The sequence below is a fragment of the Pristiophorus japonicus genome, chromosome 11, assembly GCF_044704955.1.
Source record: "Pristiophorus japonicus isolate sPriJap1 chromosome 11, sPriJap1.hap1, whole genome shotgun sequence".
Taxonomy (NCBI): Eukaryota; Metazoa; Chordata; class Chondrichthyes; family Pristiophoridae; genus Pristiophorus; species Pristiophorus japonicus.
The window spans coordinates 133,251,932-133,278,939 of record NC_091987.1 but is presented as its reverse complement, the minus strand read 5'-3'; the positions used below and the strand labels follow the sequence as shown (position 1 = coordinate 133,278,939).

Genomic DNA, 27,008 nt, shown 5'->3' with positions numbered 1-27,008 from the left:
GCTTTGTTCTAACAAGCTGTTGACTCTGTTCAACCCCTGTAAGAAATTGGTTTTGACATGTGATGCATCATCCTATGGGGTTGGGTGCGTGTTGCAGCAGAGTAATGATGAGGGCCAACTCCAACCTGTGGCTTATGCCTCCAGGCCGCTCTCCCAAGCAGAATGGGGTATGGGATGGTTGAAAAGGAAGCACTCGCATGTGTCTACGGGGTGAAAAAGATGCACTAGTACCTTTTTGGCAGAAGGTTCGAGTTAGAAACGGACCACAAGCCGTTAACATCCCTGTTGTCAGTCAGCAAAGCTGTCAATGCCAATGCGTCAGCTCGCATACAGCGATGGGCTCTCACGCTGGCTGCGTATGACTACACCATACGGCACCAGCCAGGCACCGAAAATTGCGCTAACGCGCTCAGCAGGCTTCCACTGGCCACCACTGAGGGGGCAGCGGAGCAAAGCGCTGAGATGGTCATGGTTGTCGATGCCTTTGATAGCGCTGGCTCCCCCATCACAGCCCGCCAGATCAAAATCTGGACCAACAGAGATCTCCTATCCTTGATTAAAAAATGTGTCCTGACTGGGGATTGGGCGCCCGCACACGGAGCATGCCCCGAGGAGGTCAGACCGTTTGACAGACAGATGGATGAGCTCTCCATCCAAGCCGACTGCCTACTATGGGGCAGCCGGGTAGTCATGCCCCAGAAGGGAAGGGAAGCATTCATCAGGGAACTCCACAACAAGCACCCAGGCATCGTGCTAATGAAGGCCATTGCCTGGTCACATGTATGGTGGCCGGGAATTGACTCAGACCTGGAACACTGTGTTCGCAGGTACACGATGTGTGCCCAGCAGGACTCTGGCTGCCTGCCATGAACTCTTGGTGCCTCTTTGGGTGGAGGCATCAGGCGAGGGAGGGGTGATAAGGGGGGGTGGGGTGGTGGGGGGCGGGAGAGCTAGTGGTAAAAGACAGTGGGACAGGGGTGGTTGTTTTGTTATTTTATTAAAATTTTCTAATAATTATGTTAATATTAAGTGAGAAAAGTTCTGAATGTTAACGTTTCAATGTTTCAACATTTACAAAGTTCGAAAAGTTTACATTTTTCATAAAATCTGTTGCTCGCTTTAACCATTCCTGTGTAGTGTCTCATTTGCGGAATAAGAGGGGGAATGGTCAACACGGTGGGATAGAGTGGCCAGGCAATGGTCAAACCTGCCGTTCACTCGTCAAACAAAGCGTTTAGTTATGAGCTGCTAACGTAAGGCTTTTGCAGCGGCAACATTTCCACAATGCCTCTCTTGTGGTTGTGGTTATGGTGGTGGCGGCATGGGTTCCTCGGCAGACTCTTCTTCCTCCTTTTCCTCCTCCTTTTCCTCCTCCTCTCTTCCCTCTTTCCCCCCCACCTCTCTCCTGAGGTGGTCCTGCAATTCCCATTGGCAAATCCTGTCCCCTCATGATGGCTAAGTTGAACAATGAACTCAGAGACCTGCTGAGGGGAGTATTGCAGGCAGCCTCCGGAGTGGTCCAGGCATCAGAAGCGCTGCTTGAGCACTCCAATTGTCTGTTCGAAGATGTTACATGTGGCTGCATGGCTCCCATTATAACGATGCGCAGCTTCTGACTGAGGCTCTGGAGGGGGTGTCATGAGCCAGGTGACGAGGCCATAACCTTTGTCCCCAAGCATCCATCTCTGGCCTTGTGGTTGACACTGGAGCATGCGTGAGACTGTGCTCCCACACAAGATGAAATCATCATGGATGCTCCCTGGATATTGGGCATTGACTGCCATGATGCGCTGAATGTGGTTGCAGACGATCTGTACGTTCATGGAGTGGAATAGCTTTCGGTTTTGGTAAACTTCTGGATTGTGTAAAGATGCTCGCAGGGCGATATGCGTACAGTTAAGAGCACCCGTAACCTTGGGGAAGCCAGCAAATCATCCAAAATCTACAGCCCTCTCATTCTGAGCCTCCTTGGTCATTGGAAAGTTTATGAAGTCCATCCTGCATGCGTACAGTGCAGTAATCACCTGGCGAGTGCAGCAATGTGTAGCGTACTGCAAGATGGAACACATGTCCCTCGCTGATGTCTGAAAGGAGCCGGAGGCATAGAAGTCAAGTGCCGCAGTCACCTTCACCTCAACGGGCAGTGCAGTCCTGTTGGCGCTGGTAGGTTGCAGGTCTGCCTTTATGAGCTGTCATATCTCTGTGACCACCTCTTTTCGGAAGTGCAGCCTTCTAACGCACTGTGCCTCAGAGAGCTACAGGTATGAGCAATGTTCCCTGTAAACTCGCGGGGAGTACGGCCTCCTCCCCGTATGTCTGCGACCTCTTCGATTACATTGAAAATGCTCATCAATAAGCCTTCTTTCAGCTTGATGCCATATAAATATAGCAGCCAGCATCAACGGCTGACATAGTATGGCCCCCATCTTTTTAAATGTCCTTTAAAACGAACTATAAACTCACATACAACTTCACTATTAAAAACGCAACCTTCTTCTCCCAAACCTTTGATGCACTGAACTTCTCCTCCATTTTAAAGATGGTCCCTGGGTGCGACTGCTTTTTGCTGGCGAGTTCCCGGGCAGACACTAAATCAGGCAACATGCTCGTAGGTTTCGCCCGGGGCACTAGCACAGCGATGCTCGCCGATTGACATTATCTTAACGCTGAAAACATCGAGCGGGCGCTCAGTTTTAGCACCGCCGCAAAACCACTGCCGAAAGTTCCGCCCGGGCGCCAAATGTTATGAACCCTGTTTTGCAACGAACAAAATTATTTTTGCGCCGCGCCCAAATGATCCGAAAATCCAGCCTATATACTAAGTACAGAGATAATAAAGGAGAGTATGACAAAAGGGAATACGAAGAAGTTAGGAAAGAAGTCAAAAAACAATTAGGAAAGCAAAGAGAAACTACGAGATTAAATTATCAAGGCATATAAAAATAAACAATAAATAGATACATAAATAACAAAACAAAAATCAGGATAGGGATAGGGCCACTAAGGGGGAGCACAAGATAAACTCACGGGTATTGACAGCAAAATGGCAGAAATATTGAATAGTTACTTTGCCTCAGTATTTACCAGGAAGACTAACATGGTGGACGTAACATTAGAAGAAATCAAAAAAGATATATAATGACATTTATAGAGGGGAGATAATTGCTAAACTAATTATAGTTAGAGAGGATTAAAAAGCCCTAGTCCAGATAAATTGCATTCGAGCATATTAGAAGTTAGGGAAACGATAGTAAAGACTCTTACTTATGTATAAAAATTCATTAGCAAAGGGAATTGTGCCAGAGGACTGGTGGACAGCTAATGTGATTCCTATATTTAAAAAAAAAGAAAGAACAAGTCCAGGGAACTCAACTGGTTCAGCCTCAACTGGAGTATTGTGTCCAATTCTGGGCACCGCACTTTACGCACCGAAGGCCTTTGAGAGGGTGCAAAAAAGCTTTACAAGAATGGTTCCAGGAATGGGGGACTTCAGTTACATGGATAGACTGGAGAAGCTGAGGTTGTTCTCCTTAGGGCAGAGAAGATTGAGAGGAGATTTGATCCTGGTGTTCAAAAATCATGAGGGTTCTAGAGTGAGTGAGAGAAACTGTTCCCATTGGTGGAAGGATCAAGAATCAGAGGACACAGCTTTAATGTGATTGGCAGAGGAACCAAAGGCGACATGAGGTAAAACTTTTTTTACATAGTGAGTTATGATGATCTGGAATGCACGGCCTGAAAGGGTAATGGAGGCAGACTGAATTGTGGCTTTCAAAAGGGAATTGGAGAAGTACCTGAAGGAAAAAAAATTGCAGGGCTACGGGGAAAGGGTGGGGGAGTGGGACTAGCTGAACTGCTCTTGCAGAGAGCCGGCACAGGTTCAGCGGGCCAAGTTAAGTGTAGTTACTCAGACTGGTAAACGGTGTCCAACTGGGGACCACTGTTGTTCACCATTTGCATAAAGAATTTGGACTCAGGAATTGGAAGTACAATTTCAAAATTTGCAGATGATTCCAATGCGTCATGGAACCAACCAGGGAACAGGCTGTTTTACATCTTGTATTGTGTAATGAGACAGGGTTAATTAGTAATCTCATATAAATGATCCTCTGGGGAAGAGTGACCATAATATGCTAGAATTTCACATTGAGTTTGAGAGTGAAATACTTCAGTCAGAAAATAGAATCTTAAACTTAAATAAAGCCAATTATGAGGGGCAAGTTAGCTAAGGTAGATTGGGAAATTAGATTAAAAGGGATGGCGGTAAATAAGCAGTGGAAAAAATTTTTTTTTAAATTGCAAAATTCTCAATGAATATACATTCCATTGAGAAATAAAAACTCCACGGGAAAAGTGATCCATCCGTGGCTAACTAAAGAAGTTAAGGGTAGTATTAGATTAAAAGAAGAGGCTTATAATGTTGCGAGGAATAGTAGTAACCCTGAGGATTGGTAGAGTTTTAGAAACCAGCAAAGGATGACCAAAAAATTGATAAAGAGGGAGGAAATAGAATATAAGTGTAAACTAGTAAGAAATATAAAAACAGATTGTAAGAGATTCTATACCAGTATGTAAGAAGGAAGACAATAGCAAAAGTAAACAGACAGGAGAAATTATAATGGGGAATAAGGAAATGGTAGAGACTTTAAACAAATATGTTGTATCTGTCTTCACAATTGAAGACACAAAAAACATACCAAAAATATGAGAAACCAAGGGGCTAAGAAGAGTGAGGAACTTAAGTAATTAAGATCAGTAGAGAAAAACTAATGGGACAAGAAGCCGACAAATCCCCTTGACGTGATGGCCTACATCCTAGTGTTCTAAAAGGGGTGGCTGTAGAAATAGTGGATGCATTGGTTATGATCTTCCAAAATTCCCTAGATTCTAGAATGGTTCCAGCAGATTGGAAGCTAGCAAATGTAAAACCGGGAACTACAGGCCAGTTAGCCTGACATCAGTCATCGGGAAGATGCTGGAATGCATTATTAAGGAAGTGATAACAGGACACTTAGAAAATCATAAAATGATTAGGCAGAGTTAACGTGGTTTTATGAAAAGGAAATCATATTTAACAAATATATTAGAGTTTTTTGAGAATGTAACTAGCAGGGTGGATAAAAGGGAACCAATGGATGTAGTATATTTGGATTTCCAAAAGGAATTCGATAAAGTGCCACATAAATGGTTGCTAGACAAGATAAGGGCTCATGGGGTTGGGGTAATATATTAGCATTATTAGAATATTGGTTAACGGAAAGAAAACAAAGTAGGGATAAACGGGTCATTTTTGGGTTGGCAGGCTGTAACTAGTGGGGTGCCGTAAGGATCAGTGCTTGAGTCTCAGCTATTTATAATCTATATTAATGACTTAGATGAAGGAACTGAGTGCAATGTATTCAAGTTTGCTGACGATACAAAGCTAGATGTGAAAGTAAGCTGTGAGGAGGATACAAAAAGTTTGCAAAGGGATATAGACAGGTTAAGTGAGTATAAGATGATAGATGGAGTATAATGTGAGGAAACATTTGGGTTATTTACTTTGGTAGGAAGAATAGAAAAACAGAATAGGGTTAAAATTCCAGCCTCGCTGGGTCCGTACATGCGCCGTAAACCAGCTTTTCCGATCTGTCAAGATTTGTCTTGACAGATCTTGGCAGATGTGCCTGGTAAAAGCAGGCACATAGTCTACTTTTGCCAGCGACAGAGATTTAAAACACATAAAAATAAAATTTAAACACATTTTTAGAGTGAGGGCCCTGTCCATTAAGGTAAGTTTATTTTGGACCCTATTAAAAGACATAAGACTTTCCATTAGTTTCTACCCACTCCGCCCACTTAGTGCCAATTTTAACGCTGAGATGAGTTATAACACCCATTTCACCAAAAGATGAAAACTAATGTCCATTTATCGCCGGCGTTAGTTTCGGCATCAAGTTAACGCCAAGAATTAATTAAACTGCCCGCCCATATTTTTATGACGTCAACGTCCAGAATACAATTTTTGTAGGAAACTAACGCCCAGAAACCGCCCAAAATATTGCCGAGCGTTACTTTCGGCATCTCGCCCATATATCGCCAAAAAGATCGCTCGCCAGCTCATTAGGGGTGATCTCTAGCACACCAGCACCATCAGGACCGCACTGATCATTGCGGTCAAGGTTACTGCGGCACTTTCCTTCTATGCATCGGGTTCCTTTCAGGCCTCAGCTGGCAACATTTGAGTTATCTCTTAGCATGCCACACATTGCTGCATTCAACAGGTGACTGAAACCCTTTACGCTCGGAGGATGGACTTTATAAGCTTCCCTATGACCAGGGAGGCACAGAGTGAGAGGGCTGTGTAGGTTTCACGAGAATAGCAAACTTCCCAAAGGTGCAGGGAGCAAAGGATTGGATGCACATTGCCACGCGAGCACCTTTTCAGGATGCAGAGGTTTTCCGGAACCGAAAGGGATTCTACTCCTTGAATGTGCAACTCGTTGTCGACCACAAGCAAATAATCATGGCAGTCGATGCAAAATTTCCAGGCAGCATTCATGATGCGCACATCTTGCGAAAGAGCACTGTTTCTGATCTGTTTAAGAGTCAGCCACAAGTACACGGTTGGATGCTGGGGGATAGAGGATATGGCCTTGCCAGCTGGCTGATGACCCCACTGCGTAATCCCCAGACGGAAGCCGAGAAGCGATACAATGAAAGCCACATGCAATATCGTTGAAAAGACAATTGGAGGGCATAAGCAATGCTTCAGATGCCTGGACCACTCAGGAGGCGAATTGCAATACTACCCTGAGCAGGTCGCTCAATTCATTGTGGTGTGCTGCATGCTGTATAACTTGGCTATCAGAAGGGGACAAGAAATTCCAGATGGGACTGCCGGTCCACCTCAGAGAGGAGAAGAGGAAGAAGATGAGGTGGACGATGATCTCGTGGAAGACACTCAGGCTGACATTGAAACCATGACTCCCACCACCCCCAGACCGCAGGAAAGGGCCCGTGGTGGCTACGCAGCTGCAAGACTGTTCCGTCAGCAGCTCATAAATGAATGCTTCGCTTGAATTAACATTGGTGTTACTTATACAGCTGCAAGACTATTGTGTCTTGCATTAACGATTTGGATGAAGGAATTGAATGTAATATCTCCAAGTTTGCAGATGACACTAAACTGGGTGGCGGTGTGAGCTGTGAGGGGGACGCTAAGAGGCTGCAGGGTGATTTGGACAGGTTAGGTGAGTGGGCAAATGCATGGCAGATGCAGTATAATGTGGATAAATGTGAGGTTATCCATTTTGGGGGCAAAAACACGAAGGCAGAATATTATCTGAATGGCGGCAGATTAGGAAAAGGGGAGGTGCAACAAGACCTGGGTGTCATGGTTCATCAGTCATTGAAAGTTGGCATGCAGATACAGCAGACGGTGAAGAAGGCAAATGGTATGTTGGCCTTCGTAGCTAGGGGATTTGAGTATAGGAGCAGGGAGGTCTTACTGCAGTTGTACAGGGCCTTGGTGAGGCCTCACCTGGAATATTGTGTTCAGTTTTGGTCTCCTAATCTGAGGAAGGATGTTCTTGCTATTAAGGGAGTGCAGCGAAGGTTCACCAGACTGATTCCAGGGATGGCGGGACTGTCATATGAGGAGAGACTGGATCAACTGGGCCTTTATTCACTGGAGTTTAGAAGGATGAGAAGGGGTCTTATAGAAACGTATAAGATTCTGATGGGACTGGACATGTTAGATGTGGGAAGAATGTTCCCGATGTTGGGGAAGTCCAGAACCAGAGAACATAGTCTTAGGATAAGGTGTAGGCCATTTAGTACTGAGATGAGGAGAAACTTCATCACTCAGAGTTGTTAATCTGTGGAATTCCCTGCCGCAGAGAGTTGTTGATGCCAGTTCATTGGATATATTCAAGAGGGAGTTAGATATGGCCCTTACGGCTAAGGGGATCAAGGGGTATGGAGAGAAAGCAGGAAAGGGGTACTGAGGGAATGATCAGCCATGATCTTATTGAATGGTGGTGCAGGCTCGAAGGGCCGAATGGCCTACTCCTGCATATGTTTCTATGTGTCTGCAGCTCATAAATTAAAGGTTTTAATTACGTTGGTGATAGCTACATTTAAGGTTGATTTACGTTACGTTTGATCAGCTTTCATGGTATGGACTCGCCAGTGTTTAACATTACAACTATTTGAAGAAAATGCACAACAATGTTAAGTTAAATTTAAAAAAATTAATTTTAGTAATTTTTTTTAATCATTAAAACACAAAACACAGCAGAACCCCCTCCTTCCCAACCCAAACTTTGAACATTTTTAACAACACAATAACAGCAGATTTTAATAAAAATGCATGCAACCCCCGCACACACCCCCCCACCTCCCCCAAACCATCCCAACAATGAAACATTTAAAAACAGCAACAATTTAATCAATTAATACTAAACCAAAACACACAACCAACCTCACAGGCAACAATTTTAAAGTATAACAAAATCCACTCCCTCCCTCCATCCTTACCTGCGGCCACGCCCCTCCTTCCCTTTCCCCCCACCCGGGTCTGAGCATTACCTCTTCCCTTTCCCCTACCAACACCAAGCCGCTTTGCCGCAGTGCTCCTCAAGCACTGCTTCGATGGTGGGGGGGGGGGGGGGGTGGAGTGGGGGGGGGATGGGGGGTAAGAGGGGTGGGGTGGAGGGATGAGAGGGGTGGGGTGGGTGGATGGGGTGGGGTGAGGGGGGTGGGGTGAGTGACGACAGATCTTCCAATTGGTGTGGTGATGGTGGAGAGAATATTTCCGCGGAGACGTCCTCCGAGCCAGAAGCAAGAGCTTCCCCCTGGTTTGCATGAGTCTCAAGCAATGGGGGTGCGGCACCTTGGGGTGCAGTGCCGGATTCTGGGAACACTGATATCCCTTTGGCACCAGTGTTCCTGGCTATTATCTCCAGGGCCACCGCTATCTCGTCACCTTCTCGTTCATGTTAGCGGATAGGGTGGCCATCTGCTGAGATATTCCACCCATTGCCTGGAGGAGCTCTTGACCGATCTCAATGCTCCTCCTGGACAAGTTTACCATGTCCACACTAAGATCTCCCGTTCGTGGCGTAGTCCTACTGCGACAAACCAACCTCCGAGGGGTCGTCGCCGGCAGTGAATCACTTGAAACACCTTACGGCAAAGCGCTTAGCCCCGCTACCTCCTCAGTTGAGGAGGACATGGCCGCAGGAACACTAGAAGGTACTGCTGCTGCAGGCTCCTCCTCACTGTCCTCAGTGGAGAGGAAGATCTGCAGCAGAACGGGTGAAATTCGGGGCTCCTCGCCCCCAGAAATAAGTACGACCAGCTCCATCGGTTGATTCAGTGGTTCATTTTTCACGGCCTGGGCTCTTGATTGAGCTAGAAAACATAAAAGAGGTAATTGGAGGAGAAGGAGGTGATAGGGTCACAAGGGACCCAAACACTACACAGACATATGCACGAGAGCAACACTACTGCTGTAAGAATGATGATAGACATCACATTTGATGAACATCATGATAGTACAAAATCTGCATTACAATGATTTTCATGATCTCATCATTAATTGCACAACATTACATAACATAACAATGCATAACATTGCATCAATAAATCATCAATCATATATTTTACAGATATAAGTGGCAATAATTTACTTTATATCACGCAATGGTTTATACTTTACTCACGTGGCATGAGGACAGGTTCCGACACAACACGGGTGGTCGATCGATTATGGATCCCCACAAGTGCCAGTACCCGCTCCTCGAGATCAGTGAGGCGGACAGATCTGCTAGGCCACCACCCATAGGTCGCTGCTTGGCCCTGTTCTTCGAAAACTTTTTCTGCAAAAGGTGACAATAGCATGGCATGGCATAAGATCATTGCCAGGTACTTTTACAGATAGACATACATAGATTACTGACAGATATTTTATTATTACGCAACATAACACAACACACATGATTTTCCACCGTAAACGTTATACATATCGCATGCATGGTTAAATCTGACGTCTGCAAACAAATTGTTTAAGATCGAGGTTTGTATTAAATGATTACCGATCTAACTACAATGCATCAGATCTGCATTTAAATTAATCATTACATCCATAACAATTACAATTATATAAATAAATATGTGTAATACTCTTCTGGACCCAACAAGGTCATTCCAGCACTCTGGCACTGGTTCGGCTGCTTTGCCTTGTGGGTATTGGCAGAGATTACCTCTGCAATCTCTGCCCAAATTCATTCATAGACTGGGGGGGGGGTTTGCACACCCACCCCCAAACCAGGTCAATTGTGCCCACCGATTCTCAACTTCAGCCACCAAGGCAGCATTGACCTCCTCGCTAAAACGTTTAGCCCTTCCATCTCTCCCGCCTCTGCCACTCCTTCCTCCTTACTTATCATCCTTTCAATTGCTGCAATTGGATCCATTATAGCAGGACCTAATTGTTTCAATTCTGAAATTTTCGAAAAATTTATGCCAAACTCTCAATACTCTCAACACTTCAATCTCCAACAACACAAGCTTTCTCCTCCCCCTCTCTCCACTTTCACTCTCTTCTGAGCATGTGCAGATGGCCCCTAACCTCCTGAAGCACAGGAAAAGACCATTGCTATGGACGCCGGCCTTTTACGACAGAAAAAAATGGAAAAAACCGCTAACGCCCAAATTATAAAATGGAAACTAGCGGGTTTGAAAATGGGCGATAGTCCAGTGATCTCAAAAACCAATATAAACATTAATGTTGGAAATATCGCCCACTTTTGGGCGATCTGGACACTAACGGAAAGTCTAGCCCATAAAAAAGAAATCGAAGAAGGCAAATGGTATGTTGGCCTTCGTAGCTAGGGGATTTGAGTATAGGAGCAGGGAGGACTTACTGCAATTGTACAGGGCCTTGGTGAGGCCTCACCTGGAATATTGTGTTCAGTTTTGTTCTCCTAATCTGAGGAAGGACGTTCTTGCTATAGAGGGAGTGCAGCGAAGGTTCACCAGGCTGATTCCAGGGATGGCTGGACTGACATATGAGGAGAGACTGGATCAGCTGGGCCTTTATACACTGGAGTTTAGAAGGATGAGAGGGGATCTCATAGAAACGTATAAAAGTCTGACGGGACGGGACAGGTTAGATGTGGGTAGAATGTTCCCGATGTTGGGGAAGTCCAGAACCAGGGGACACAGACTTAGGATAAGGGGTAGGCCATTTAGGACTGAGATGAGGAGAAACTTCTTCACGCAGAGAGTTGTTAACCTGTGGAATTCCCTGCCGCAGAGAGTTGTTGATGCCAGTTCATTGGATATATTCAAGAGGGAGTTAGATATGGCCCTTAAGGCTAAAGGGATCAAGGGCTATGGAGAGAAAGCAGGAAAGGGGTACTGAGGTGAATGATCAGCCATGATCTTATTGAATGGCGATGCAGGCTCGAAGGGCCGAATGGCCTACTCCTGCACCTATTTTCTATGTTTCTTTACCCAGAGAGTTGTTAGAAGATAGAACTCGCTACTACATGGAGTAGTTGAGGCAAATAGTATATATGCATTTAAGGGGAAGCTAGATAAACACAAGGGAGAAAGGAATAGAGGGTTATCTTCTTAAGCGGTCCCTCGTATCGAGGATGACTTGCTTCCACACCAAAAAGGGATGAGTTCACAGCTGTTTCAATGGAGGACCTGATATTCCTGGTCCCAAACTACATGTTAAAGAAAGGGTGGAAAATACCTGTGCATGGATTTTTTTAAAGTGTGGTGGCCGTTGCACACCAGCCACCACACGGGCTTGACAGAGCTAGGTCTTGGTCCAGTGGCAAGGATTGACAAGACAACTGGAGACCAGCTTTGCTGCACGGATCTAGTGCGCACACATATCGCAGTGTGGGCTGGCCCGTGCTGCCCCATGGCCTCTGCTGGGCCCCGACCTGTGAGAAATCACCAGCGGCAGAGGGTTATGCTGATTAGATGAAAGGGGGTAAAGGGGAGGGAGGAACCTGTTACTGTGCTATACATTATATGTAATGTTGCAGCTGGCTGCTGCAGTGTTGCAAATATACTAGAGTGGATTCGGTTCTTCTCCCACTGTCAGCAGTAACAATAATGGGTTAGTCCTCGGCCTTGTGCCAGAGTCAAAGGAGCCATTCTTCAACTGCATGAAATCCAGATTTTATGCAGATAGGTTGAGACATAAACATAGGACACATTTTGCTCACCGTACTGCTCAGTTCTGGATTGTTTGGTTGTAATGTAGGAAAGAGGTTACAATGTTCTTGCTAATGTGCATGGCTGCATGGCAGCAGAGTAATCTCAAAGGTCCCGTGCAGGCTACTCACCAGCTTTTACATTGTAAATGCCACGCGTGCGCAGAAATTCAAAGAAACAGGTGGAGCAGAATAACAACATTACATAAGAAATAGGAGCAGGAATAGGCCATTTGGTCCCTCAAACCTGCTCCGCCATTCAATAAGATCATGGCTGATCTGATCTTGATCTCAATTCCACTTCCCTGCCCGCTCCCCATTACCCTTGACTCTCTTATCATTCAAAAATCTGTCTATCTCCACCATAAATACATTCAATGACCCAGCCTACACAGCTTTCTGGGGCAGAAAATTCAAAAGATTCATGACCCTCTGAGAGAATGGCCGACCCCTTATTCTGAAACTATGCCCCCTAGTTCTAGAATCCCCCATGAGGGGAAACATCCTCTCTGCATCTACCCTGTCAAGCCCCCCCAGAATCAAATATGTTTCAATAAGATCACCTCTTGGTCTTCTAAATTCCAATGAGTATAGGCCCAAGCTGCTGAACCTTTCTTCATAAGACAACCCCTTCATCTCAGGAATCAACCTCGTGAATCTTCTCTGAACTGCCTCCAATGCAAGTATATCCTTCCTTAAATAAGACCAAAACTCTACACAATACTCCAGGTGTGGTCTCACCAGTTCTAGTAGGACTTCCTTACTTTTATACTCCATCCCCCTTGCAATAAAGTCCAACAATCCATTTGCCTTCCTAATTACTTTCTGTACCTGTATGCTAACTTTTTGTATTTCATGTACACAGATCCCCAGATCCCTCTGTACCTCAGCATTTTGTAATCTCTCCCCATTTAAATAATAATTTGCTACTTTATTTTTCCTGCCAGTGGATAACCTCACATTTTCCACATTATACTCCATCTGCCAATTTTTTGCTTACTCACTTGTCTATCTATATTCCTTTGTAGATTATTTGTGTCCTCCTCACAACTTGCTTTCTCACCTACCTTTGTATCATCAGCAAATTTGGCAATGTTACACACCATCCCTTCATCCAAGTCATATTAATATAGATTATAAATAGTTGAGGCCCCAGCACTGATCCCTGTGGCACCCCACTAGTTACAGTTTGCCAACCTGAAAATGACCCATCTATCCCGATTCTGTTTTCTGTTAGTTAGCCAATCTTCTATCCATGCATGATATTAACCCCAACCCCATGAGCTCTCATCTTTTACAGTAACCTTTTATGTGGCACCTTATCGAATGCCTTCTGGAAATCCAAATGCACGACATCTACTGGTTCCCCTTTATCCACTCTGCTCATTACATCCTCAAAGAACTGCAGAAAATTTGTCAAACATAATTTCCCTTTCATAAAACCATGCTGACTCAGCTTGACTGTATTATGATTTTCTAAATGTCCTGCTACTGCTTCCTTAATAATAGAGACCAGCATTTTCCCAATGGCATATGTTAGGCTAACTGATCTATAGTTTCATGCTTTCTGTCTCCCTTCTTTCATAAATAGGGGCGTTACATTTGCGGTTTTCCAATCCACTGGGACAAAGCGCAGCTTACAAGGAATATTGATTACAACAATGACTGCACTTGAAGGGTACTTCATTGGCAGTAATGACCAATTGGGATTCCTTGCAGTCATGATAGATGCTATACCTAAAGCCTTCCTTTCTCTTTCATAACTTGTGGCTGACTTGTAGCACACCAGACTGGATACCCACATTGTTAAACATTGTCAGGCTGTTCCACAGATGTTCCAGTGATTTGTGAACCTGGACAACAGCCGGCCAAAGAAAGTCACACTGCTCTGTTTGTCAATTAATCAGTTATCTTTAATGACTTAAGGTTGCACACAGCATTAAAACACTTTACTCAAACCTAAAGACAGCATCAAGCAATAAAGCAACTATAAAATCAAAGAATCAACATCAAGTGATCACCTCTCGTGGGGCTTTTGGCTCTTCTGATTGGACGTACTCCTCTCGGCAGAGCTTCGTTCGGCTCTAGTCAACAGCACTGCCATCATGTCCCATTCTTATATGGTTCTTGTAAGTCGGGTTAATGGAGTCCCATTTTGTCCATGTTACTATAATGATGGATGGTTGTTTGTTTGTTGCGTCTCACTCAACTTCCTTAAATGCTAAACTAGATGCCATTATCTTTCTTGTTTTTCTAGACAATTGTAATATTTAGCCCCCCCCCCCCCCTTTATCTGAGTGCAGAACTTCTGAAGGCTTGGTGTGTCTCAGTGAAAATACTCAACCTGCTATGAATTACAACTTGGAAGCCCCCAATTATGTAGTTTGGGGTCTGCAATCCAAAGCCTCCACTGGTTTTACCTCACCATAACTTAGTCTGATTTAGCTTGGGAGTTCTCCCCTCCCATAAAGTGTCTCAATAGTAGCCTTTTAGCATCAGTGAAATCACACAGAATTATACCATTTGCCCCAGGTATCACATTGTTGTAAAAGTATTTATTTTCCTCAGGAAATAATGATGCAGCAATGATGACCAAATGTTGACCTACTAGCCAATCTCCTATGGCTTTACCCAAGACTTGGGCTTGGGTGGAGATCAGAGTTCCAGATAAAAATGAAAGGGAAAAAGGTTAAAGAATGGTCCTAAACTGGGAGTGGAGAGGAGCTGCCCCAACACCACTTGCCAGATGGAACCAGTGTTATGGCCACACCACGTATAAGGTAATTGAGATATCATGGTGTTCATCAGTTGTCTTTGTAGCTGATTGGTAAGTTGTGAACTTGTACTCAATATTGCATTGTAGCATTTGTCTTTCAATGGTCTGAGAATACCAAATGCAACCTTGTTACACCATTTGTTACTGTAATGTAAATATCTGGCATGGAATTCATTTAAGAAATGGATGCAGTTTTCTAAACAGTAGGCAGGAGCATTGCCCATTTAACAAGAAAGCTAAAGCAAGCAGTGTCTGCTCAATGTTGTTTAGTGGGCTGTAAAGCTTGTTTGTCCTCACGTTTGATTGCTGTGCAAAAGCTTGAACGATTTCAGATAAACAGAGACTTGCATTTATATAGTGCCTTTCCAGCCTCCGCAGTGATTTACAGTCAATGAAGTGCTTCAAGTGTAGTCATTGTTGATTGGACAAAGCAAATTGGCCAGGGTAGCCTTGAGGAAGAGTTCATAGACTATATCTGGGATGGTTTCCTTGAACAGTACGTTGCGGAACCAACCGGGGAGCAGGCTATCTTAGATCTGGTTCTATGTAATGAGACAGGATTAATAAATGATCTCCTAGTAAAGGATCCTTTAGGAGTGATCATAGCATGGTTGAATTTCAAATTCAGTTGGAGCATGAGAAAGTTGGATCTCAAACCAGTGTCCTGATCTTAAAGAGATTACAAAGGTATGAAGCCAGAGATGGCTAAAGTGGACTGGGAAAATAGATTAAAGTGTAAGACAGTTGATAAGCAGAGGCAGACATTTAAGGAGATATTTCATAACTCTCAACAAAAATATATTCCAGTGAGAAGGAAAGACTTTAAGAGAAGGGAGAACCATCTGTGGCTAACTGAGGAAGTAAAGGATGACATCAAACTGAAAACAATGGCATGCAAAGTGGCTAATTTAGTGGGAGGCCAGAGGATTGGGAAACTTTTAAAAACTAGCAAAAAATATAATATAGAAAGGGAAGATAGATTATGAAAGTAAACTGGCAAGAAATATAACAACAGATAGTAAGAGTTTTCACAGAAATATAAAAAGGAAGAGAGTAGCTAAAGTCCATTAGAGGATGAGACTGGGGAATTAATAATGGAAAATAAGGAAATTGCAGAGATTTTGAACAAATATTTTGTATCGGTCTTCATGGTAGAAGACACTAAAGACATCCCAATAATGGATAATCAAGGGGCTATAGAGAGGGAGGAACTTAAAACAATCACTATCACTAAAGAAAAAGTACTCAGTAAAATAATGGGACTAAAGGCAGACAAGTCCCCTGGACCTGATGGCTTGCATCCTCGGTTGTTAAAAGAAGTAGCGACAGAGATAGTGGATGCATTGTTTGTAATTTACCAAAATTCCCTGGATTCTGGGGAGGTCCCAGCGGATTGGAAAACCGCAAATGTAACGCCCCTATTTAAAAAAGGAGGCAGACAGAAAGCAGGAAACTATAGACCAGTTAGCCTAACATCTGTCGTTGGGAAAATGCCGGTCTCCATTATTAAGGACATTTGGAAAAGCATAATACAGTCAAGCAAATAGCATGGTTTTATGAAAGGGAAATCATGATTGACAATTTGCTGGAGTTCTTTGAGGATGTAACGAGCAGGGTGGATAAGGGGGAACCAGTGGATATGGTGTATTTGGATTTACAGAAGGCATTTGATAAGGTGCCATATAAAAGGTTACTGCACAAGATAAAAGTTCACGGGGTTGGGGTTAATCATCATAGGCAGTCCCTCTGCATCGAGGAAGACTTGCTTCCACTCCTGAAGTGAGTTCTTTGGTGGCTGAACAATCCAATACGAGAGCCACAGACTCTGTCACAAGTGGGACAGATAGTCGTTGAGGGAAGGGGTGGGTGGGACTGTTTTGCCGCACTCTTTCCGCTGTCAACGTTTGATTTCTTCCTGCTCTTGGCGTTGAGACTCAAGGTGCTCAGCGGCATCTCGGAACACTTCCGCCACTTAGTGTGGTCTTGGGCCAGGGACTCCCAGGGGTCAGTGGGGATGTCGCACTTTATCAGGGAGGCTTTGAGGGTGTCTTTGTAGCGTTTCCGCTGCCCACCTTTGGCTCGTTTGCCGTGAGGGAGCTCCGAGTCTTGCTTTGCTTTGAGAGTCTCGTGTCTGGCATGCGGACTATGTGACCTGCCCAACTGAGCTGATCGAGTGTGGTCAGTGCTTCAATGCTGGGGATCTTAGTCATTCAGGCTAACATCCCCAGCTGGGGGCAATATATTAGCATGGATAGAGGATTGGCTAACAGAAAACAGAGTTGGGATAAATGGGTCATTTTCCAGTTGCCAAACAGTAACTAGTGGGGTGTCACAGGGATGGGTGGTGGGGCCTCAACAATTTGCAATCTATATTAATGATTTAGATGAAGGGACTGAGTGTTATGTAGCCAAATTGGCTGATGGGTGGGAAAGCAAGTTGTGAGGACACACACAATCTGCAAAGGGGTATAGATAGGCTAAGTGAGTGGGCAAACATTTGGCAGATGGAGTATAATGTGACAAAGTGTGAGGTTATCCACTTTGGCAGAAAAAAATTAAAAAGCAAATTATTTAAATGGAGAGAAATCACAAAATGTTGCAGTACATAGGGACTGGGGGTCCTTGTACATGAAACACATGAAGTTTATATGCAGGTCCAGGAGGTAATCAGGAAGACAAATAGAATATTGGCCTTTATTGCAAAGGGATTAAGACTATAAAATCAGAGAAGTCCTGCTGCAACTGTACAGGGTATTGGTGAGGCCACACCTCGAGGACTGTACAGTTTTGGTCTCCGTATTAAGAAAGGATATACTTGCATACCATACACAATTAGCCATTATATTTTATGTATAAAAAGCAATGAATGTAATATTTAAATGTTCACATGCACATATCTCCAGCTGGTTTCTTTTGAACTCGGAGCTTGGAATTTACAAGCACACTGCTCCATCTTAATGGCAGAATGAGATTATGCATTGCATGGTAGGATATGACTGCCATAAAGACCATTATCATCCAACTTTCCCTGTGACATCGGGTAACATGAAACATTTTACTTATAACCATATGCTGAATATGAAAAATGGTTGTTTTTGTATCTTCACACTGTGCAGAGAATCATGGGAAGTAGTGGAAGGATTTGCAGGCAAATAGGAAAATGTCAAGGCTGCAACCATCTTTATACCAGTTGATAGTATTGCTTGGGCTTGTATGGCGAGAGGTTAATGGTATATACGATGAGGGGATAGAAGAATCAGAAATTTACAGCACAGGAGGCCAATCGATCCATTGTGTCTGCCGGTCAAAATACCGTAATCCCACTTTCCAGCTCTTGGTCCATAGCCCTGTTTTTTAATGCTTTTTAAATGCGATGAGCGTTTCCATCTATACCACCCTTTAAGGCAACGAGTTCCAGACCCCCGCGTGAAAATAAAAATGCTGCGGAAATGATTGAGCAGTTTCGGGCCAGGGATCTCCACATTTAACTATATGAAACACAGCTAATCCAGGAGCAGGGCTTGAACCATAGCAGTGAATTTTGCACAGCAACTGCAACTCCCTCAGTCATCATCATCATAGGCCATCCCTCAAAGCGAGGATGACTTGCTTCCTTGCCAAAAAGGGATGAGTTCACAGGTGTTTCAATGAAGAGTCTAATATTCCAGATCCCAAACTACATGTTGAAGGGTGGAAGATGCCTGTGTGTGGATTTTTTTTAAACATAATGGCCATTGCACACCAGCCACCACACGGGCTTGACAGAGCTAGGTCTTAGTTCAGTGGCAAGGATTACCCAAGATGAACTGGAGAACAGCTCTGCTGCACGGACCGAGTGTGCACACATATGGCCTATGCTGCCCCTGCCTCTCCTGGGCCCCATATACAAACTCTTGCCGCTCCTTCATCCCTCTTGCTCGTACTGCAATCAGCAACCTGGCTTCACAGCCATCACCCTCCTGCAGCAGTACGCGCTGCTCCCTCCAATGGCCCTAGCCTGCTGATGGTCTTGCAGGCCAGGAGCACGCCAACCTAGATTTTTGTGCTGAAATCTCTGGATTGGACCTGAGCCCATAATCTTCTGAAGCTACATCCCACTGCAAGACAAATATAGAGCCTGATCTCTGGTCTCCACTCTCCAGTGTCCACAGTGGAGTTTGAAATTTGTACCTTCTCAGCCAGAAATGACACAGCAAAGGCAGGCACTTGTGAAATACCAGATTTATTGAATTCCTTTTTGCAACTTGCCTTGAGATTTGAACTTTTGATGGTAGATTTAACCTCACACCCAGCAGGAATAGTTCAGGCATGGGGTTAAGATGGTAAGAGGTCACACTATCTTGGCTGAAGAACTCAGATCAAAAGTTACAGCCTGATGGAATTAGCACATCACAGCCATTTTAATAGCTATATCATGGTGAATCAGTAAAGTAGCAAATGCAGTTTTAATTTTACTTTTCTGTGGAATCTTTAAGGTCTAGGAGTTCTTGCTCTAAGCATCATGCTAGGGACCATTCCCTTGAGCACCTAACCTACACATCACATTGAAAGTTCTCTTACACTTTTAACCTTGAAGACCCCATAGGAAATCAGTAAGATAAAAATAAAATGCAAAACCCACCTGCAATCTGGACAACAGTAAACCACACAACCAAGCCTGTATTTTATGCCAGCAATCAAGCATAAACCCAAGACTAAGTCAATAAGAAAAACTTAGCATTTGTCCAGGTGTAATATACTTACTGCCCCCCACCCCACAGAACACAAACCGTCTGAATCCACTGCAAGTTCAGAGGATTCTCTTATGCTGCCGTTTTTGACATTTTCACTGTTGCGGTGGTGATGAGACATATTGGTTAAGAAACACTTGCTATGCAGAGGACCCATTTTAAGCGATACTATGAAGTCTCCAGCCTCATACTTCCATCAGCTGCCACTGTTGCCTCACACATCAATGTAAAACAACAGACATTTGGGGGATTAATGCACTTTATTACAACTTAAATGTTAAAACAATGCTTCCATTTCCAATAATGAATCAGCTCAATGATACCAGTCCAATTTTATTGCAGGTAAAATGATGAGCAGCAGGTCATTATGATCGATGAATTCAACATGATGAACTGCAGGCAGCAGATTTACTGTAAGAAATCAGAAACCCAATGTTACTATGTACTCCAAAGCCAGGCGTATACAACAGATATTCCTGAAAGATGTATGGCCAAGATAACCCAAATTTAGGATTCTTCAGTCTATAAACAAAAGTGTCCACCCTTATTCAATCTGAAGTGCCACAGAGAAAGCAGACAGAAAGTGTTGGGAATTTTATCTTGCATCTGAGTGCAAACCTGGAAGTCAGAATTTTACTTCAGGTCTATCAGTAGATGCACTTAGCCAATATGGAATTGACTCCAAGGGTACAACAATGCTGAGACCTTCAAGCATTTGGGTGAACCACAATAGCTGAAACTCCAATTTGCACTGGATGGCTATACAGATCAATGAAGCAGCTACATTATCCAGGGGAGGGGATAACACTTCACTGAAGACAAAGTAAGCCCAGTAAGCAGAGAGACATTTCAGTGCAAGCCAACTTAAGGGCATTTGTAAGTCCAAAAGTGACTTTGTACTTCATTCCAGATTAGTGTATGGAGCAGCCATCATCAAGATAGGTCTTTGTTGAAACAAAATCTACAGGTGATACATTAAATGTTAATTTGTAGCCAGGATTGTGGTTAAGGAATAACAAGTAATATCACAACTAAGAATAGCACATATTGACACCGGTTAACTGATGGGCAACTCTGCTGTATTACATTAAATCACAGGGGCAATAATTGGATCTACACATTTAAAACCATCTGCCTCAATGTCTTGGATTCAGCACCCTTCAGAGCCACTTTTGCAACTGAGTATTCAAAGTATTCCTTAACATTGATTTACTGATGGCAAGAATCAATTAATGACTTCAAATGAACAGTGGTGTACTGATACTGGCAGAACACATCTTGAGCTCCACCATTATATTTCACAGCATCCTTGTTGCTCCACCTCCAAGTTATTTTCTGCACAAGACAGCCTGCTCAAATCACAGCCTATATCTAGACCACACATTGGCAGTGTCAGTAACTCAAGTGCAAGTGGTTCCAGTGAGAAGGAGGCTGGAGCAGCACATAGCTGCAATGCCAGAGGAAAGAAAAAAGATTGTAAATGAGCATGGCTGGGTACAGCAGAGCTCGGAGACTGGATGATCTAGCCGAAAGAAGTGGAAGCAGTTAGTTGAAAAGGTGAGGAAAAGTACAAGGTGAAACAGTAACATAACTGAATTTAAATCCAATGTAAAGCGTTAAACTAGATGCAGAGCAGTTTTTAAAAAACTACCAACACAAGGTTAGAGCAAAGCACAACCTGGAGGTAATATGGCAATTTATAAGTCTGCCAACACATGCATCAAGTCATTTCAGAAAGAGCTTGCATCTATATAGCAACTTTCATATCCTCAGGATGCCTCAAAACGCTTCACAGCAATGTTCCTTCTAAGCTGCGTGGCCGTGTGGTACTCAGCAGCTCCCACATCAGCTTTTAGGAAAAACCACACGTGCGCGATATTTTGAATGGGCAGCGCAGCCCCTTAAAGTGGCTATGCGTCCAAAAAAGTGAACGGAAACATTGTTTCACAGCCAATGAATTACTTTTGAAATGGTCACTGAGTAAAAATGGTAGCCAATCTGGATCCCAAGAACAGCAATGAAATAGATTGAGTTAACCAATCAGGAGCCACTCAGCGTAGTAGCTGCCTAGGTTGTGTTCAGGTCTTGCAGTGGAGCTGGAACCCACAGCCTTCAGGCTCAAATGTGCCACCTAATTTCCCTCCCTCGGCCATCCCATTTTGTTGGGTCACACAGCACAATCACCCTCTGGCACTCAGCATGGCTGATGAGTGACTGGATGCGGGGAGCCGAATCAACAGCAGCAAGATATTGAAGTCATGCCACATTCTCAGGCAATGTCCATACAATTCCAACAGACACAGGGATCAATTCTGGTATCTCCAGTCCTACCACTTACCTTACTTTAGACCCACGTCAACCTCATTCCATTTGTAAGTCTTGCTGGCAAAAGACAAAACAGTGACTAATCCAAACACCCTTTTAATAAAGCTTCTGGGCATTCTAGGTACTTACGCATTTTTCAATTTCCAAACCGTCCTTGAAGAAAATCATGTATGGAGTAATACCATCCTCACGATAGTTCAACAATCCAACCATGCCATCGTTGTTCATACTCTCTCCTATGTAAAACTAAACAAATTTCCAGAATTTAATACAGGGACACACCAACATCGTACTTTAATTACCTTAGATTTTATTGATCCGCCGATTCTTCAGTTTCACCCCTTAAACTCTCCTTCCCAGTAATACAACATGTTGGGATGCAGCAAAACACTAGCTTCTCATCCATTCTTTATGTGCAAGCTTCAATAGTGAAATAAGCTGTCTTATTCAGCCATTGAGAGGACCACAACCCATCCCTAGCCATAAGCCAATGAACACCACCATGCTAAAATCAATTAGCTTAGCACAGACCAGGACAGTCAATGTTAAAGCTTTTAATTATTTGCTTCACTGTACCTTCAAAGATTAGTTATAAAAATGCTAATTACCTGATAGTTTGCAAAATTGGTTAGAATCTCTACAATAACTGCCTGGGCACCGACTGTAAAGTCTTTCACTGCATCTGGATTCCGCTCTTCAATTTTGGATCTCAAGCTATAGTTGAAGATAAAAATATATGTTAAAACTTGCCGTGTCAATATTAACCCATGTCAAGCCCCAATAAAACTTATTGATTAATTTACCTAGCTAAAATCACAATGAAATTACTACCATGATCATGAAACACCATGGGACAATTACTATGTTAACGACATCATAAAAACACGTACAAAAGCAAAATATTGCAGATGCTTGAATCTGATATAAAAGATGATGCTGAAAATCTCAGCAGGTCAGGCAGCATCTGTGGAGAGAGGTGAGATTTCCAGCATTTTCTGTTTTTATACATTATATAAAAACACAAGTTGTTGCTTTGGGGACTGCATTCCCAATTAAAACTTTCTGCCTTTAAAAACAAGATCAACATCCTCAAAAGTCACACTGGACTCAAGGGTAGGTGTGCCTCAAATGGAATCCTCACCACCGGTTTCAAAGTGCATTTCCCAGACCATTGCCTCATCTCAGCCTCCAAATCCCTCACCCACATTGGAGACACGGGACTGGAACATTGCCCGTGTGATGAAATGAGCTGCAGACAGCATTAGCTTAATTCTAATTTTGGTTGAGCTGTAATTGAGTACTCGCTGCTCCAAATCAGTACCCACAATAAGTCTGAAGCATGGGATAACCTCCAGCTACCCCAAAATGGCCACAATCCAATTTGATGTACTCAGGAAACAACAAAGTAACAGACAATCAAACACATTTGATCAATAAAGCCAGCCTTGTTACTCACTATTTCATATAGTCCTTAATATAATTTCTGTAGGTGGCTTTTGAAAAAGGAACTTCTTGGAGATGGTGATTCAATATAATGTCAACACCAGTGACAGTTGAACACACAGCCTGTTCCACCAAAGTCTCTTGAGAAGCATTGGCACCAATTAAACAATCATCAATCGATCCTTCAGTTCTGCTAACAGACTTGCAAAAGTATAGGAAGTCATTAGTATAGAGTACAGAATTACAGGGCTCCAGGAATTCTGATACTACATAACTCGATCACTTATTTAAACATCACTGTGTCCAGCTTGGTCACAACTTGAAATTATAATTTTGGCAAGTAGCTCCTTTATATAGACTGGGGGAGGCTATGGGGAGCCTGAATCCCAAGGTCTATGTTTGTAGACCTCGGTGACAGACGACCAGCTACCACTGGTCTTAGCGCTCCTGAGTGAGATGAAGGAGGAGAAAAGGAATACTCCCAATCCAGCAATCCCTGCTGAAAGTGTAGACTATGGGCAAGGTCAGGACTGGGTACTATTTACATATCACTGATGCCTGCCATCCACCAAATGAAGGCAGTCAACACAGGAGGTGGGAGGCTTGTTCAAATCAGTCCTATTTACCTGGGGGTGAAATTTTTTTTTTTAAATCTTGAAACAAGTCATTTGATGTAAAAGTCTCGCTCGACACAAGAGAAGCCAAAAGCCCAAGTGAAAGAATAATCAAATTCTGAAAATGATTACTTCAATCCCAACTGGCAACTGTATTGTATCAAGGCCGAGCTGAAACCTTGTATCGCTGCTGAATTGGAAGAAAGTCCCTACCTCCTCTGGCAGAGGAGTTGTGGAAAGGGCCCCGAGATCTCGGTGGCCGGCAGCGACTCCTGTCTGGGGGTCTCTGACTGTACATAAAGGAGCAGTGGACCGACCGTAAGCCGCACCAGAAAAAGGGTGGCGCACAGAGAGAGCTCGGTGCGGCTGTGGGGGCCCGGGCCCGGCTGTCCGCCAACCCCCCCCGCCCGCCCGTCGTCTCCATGGGAACCTCTGTCCTGTCCGCGCCCTCCCGAACCGCCGCCAGCCTTACCTTCCCCTCCACCTCGTAGGTGATGGGGCATTCCTTGATCTTGTAGATGTCGGAGAACATCTCGTCCCCTGCGGGTGTTTAAAACAAAAAGGGAGATCGACGTCAGCGGGGAGGGGAGGAGAGAGAAAAAACTGCATCAAAAAAAACCCCGCACCGTCAGACACCACTACCTCTCCCCCTCCCTCCCTCCTCCCCCTCCTGCCGGCGGCTCACTCACTCACTCACTCAGGGCAGCGGCCGGGGCCTAGCCCGCACAGGCTTCCCAGGGCCATCGACAACTCGGCCTCAAACAGCCGTCCAGCCCAGCGGCTCCAACACGCACAATTAATTCAACAACATGACGCCGGACAGTCGGCCCGCGAGGGACCGGACCGGGCCGGCCGCGGCGGTGCCTACCGGAGATGATGCACTTGTAAAGCCTCATTTCGAGCGGGTAATGACCACACTAACACAACAGCCGCGCGGAACAGAAACGGGAAAGGGCGAAAAACCCCCTCCCCGGCCTTATATAGGCGCCGTCACCCTGACGTCAACGCAATTGTGCGTAGGAGACTACGCACGTTCCCGTGACACGTAAGACCAGCACGTCCCACTCAGTCACTCTGCCCCGGGTTTGGGAAAGCTGCTCAACTGGGGAAGTGTGCGATCGGAAAGAATGTCCTGAAAGAAAATATTCACATGGAATAAATCACATTGTTTTGCAGTAGTTTTATTTTCATTGGCACAGGGATGTCCAAGGTTTTAAACCGACAGACACACATATACTTGAGTATAGATATACACATGCTCAGATGACGTCCCTCACCAATTTAGACGAGTGTGATATTTTTACGACATCACAAACACATATTGCACAAGATGGCTCCACAGGAACGTGTCAATTATTATTTTATTGTATAAACATCAATAGTTGCATGACCACAGTAGTCCAACAGGTGGAGCAGCAGTCATAGAAACAGAAAATATGCAGGAGTAGGCCATTCAGCCCTTCCCCTAAAGCATATATCACGTTGCGTATACTATATCCAAAAATATCTTCTGAAAGAAATGATCTAATTTGAAGGAATACCAACTGCTATTCTTGCTATTGAGGGAGTGCAGCGAAGGTTCACCAGACTGATTCCCAGGATGGCAGGACTGACATATGAAGAAAGACTTGATCGACCAGGCTTATATTCACTGGAATTTAGAAGAATGAGAGGGGATCTCATAGAAACATATAAAATTCTGATGGGACTGGACAGGTTAGATGCAGGAATAATGTTCCCGATGTTGGGGAAGTCCAGAACCAGGGGTCACTGTCTAAGGATAAGGGGTAATCCATTTAGGACCGAGATGAGGAGAAACTTCTTCACTCAGAGAATTGTGAACCTGTGAAATTCTCTGCCACAGAAAGTTGTTGAGGCCAGTTCGTTAGATATATTCAAAAGGGAGCTAGATGTGGCCCTTATGGCTAAAGGGATCAAAGGGTATGGAGAGAAAGCAGGAATGGGGTATTGAAGTTGCATGATCATCCATGATCATATTGAATGGTGGTGCAAGCTCGAAGGGCCGAATGGCCTACTTCTGCACCTATTTTCTATGTTTCTATGTTCTTCTCTTCACATATCTATAGAGACTTTTGCAGTCAGTTTTTATGTTGCCTGCAAGCTTCCTGTCGTACTCTTTTTTCCCCCTCCAAATTAAACCCTTAGTCTTCCTCTGCTGGATTCTAAATTTCTCCCACTCCTCAGATTTGCTGCTTTTTCTGGCCAATTTATATGCCTCTTCCTTGGATTTAACACTATCCCTAATTTCCCTTGTTAGCCACGGTTAAGCCACCTTCCCCTTTTTATTTTTACGCCAGACAGGGATATACAATTGTTGTAGTTCATTCATGTGATCTTTAAATGTCTGCCATTGCCTATCCACCGTCAGCCCTTTAAGTATCATTCGCCAATCTATCCTAGTCAATTCATGTCTCATACCATCAAAGTTACCTTCCTCTAAGTTCAGTACACTAGTCTCTGAATTAACTGTGTCACTCTCCATCTTAATAAAGAATTCTACCATATTATGGTCATTCTTCCCTAAGGGGCCTCGCACGACCAGATTGCTATTTAATCCTCTCTCATTACACAAAACCCAGTCGAGGATAGCCTGCTCTCTCGTTGGTTCCTCGACATATTGGTCTAGAAAACCACGCCAGGAAATCCTCCTCCACACTACTGCACCAGTTTGGTTAGCCCAATCAATATGTCGATTAAAATCACCCATGATAACTGCTGTACCCTTATTGCACGCGTCCCTAATTTCATTTTTGATGCCATCCCCAACCTCCCTAGTACTGTTTGGTGGTCTGTACATAACTCCTGTTGTGTATCTGTAAAGCATGCCCTCCCATGTTCCACCACCAGGGAGCTCATCCCCTGAAGTCCCAAGGGATCG

General features: G+C 44.1%; 1 protein-coding gene and 1 non-coding gene across 2 annotated transcripts; both read right to left on the bottom strand.

Annotated features, from left to right (window-relative positions):
• Window positions 1–19,968: 19,968 nt before the first annotated feature.
• Window positions 19,969–25,077, bottom strand: tpt1 (tumor protein, translationally-controlled 1). Its single transcript, XM_070894095.1, has 6 exons — window positions 24,978–25,077; window positions 24,582–24,649; window positions 23,509–23,696; window positions 22,661–22,766; window positions 22,182–22,298; window positions 19,969–20,138 (listed from the first exon to the last, which is right to left on the bottom strand). Exons 1-6 carry the CDS (start codon window positions 25,003–25,005, stop codon window positions 20,136–20,138), a joined length of 510 nt encoding a protein of 169 aa, XP_070750196.1. The 5' UTR covers window positions 25,006–25,077; the 3' UTR covers window positions 19,969–20,135.
• Window positions 20,260–20,387, bottom strand: LOC139276624 (small nucleolar RNA SNORA31). Its single transcript, XR_011595962.1, has one exon. It is a non-coding gene; the product is annotated as a small nucleolar RNA SNORA31 (small nucleolar RNA).
• Window positions 25,078–27,008: the final 1,931 nt, after the last annotated feature.

Bases quoted from the DNA above. Each gene is read 5' to 3' on its own strand.
- tpt1 (XM_070894095.1), bottom strand. From the start codon at position 25,005: ATGAGGCTTTACAAGTGCATCATCTCCG. The intron at 24,650-24,977 runs GTAGGCACCGCC...AAACACCCGCAG, and splicing joins TTACAAGTGCATCATCTCCG to GGGACGAGATGTTCTCCGAC. The intron at 23,697-24,581 runs GTAAGGCTGGCG...TACTTTTGCAAG, and splicing joins CCTACGAGGTGGAGGGGAAG to TCTGTTAGCAGAACTGAAGG.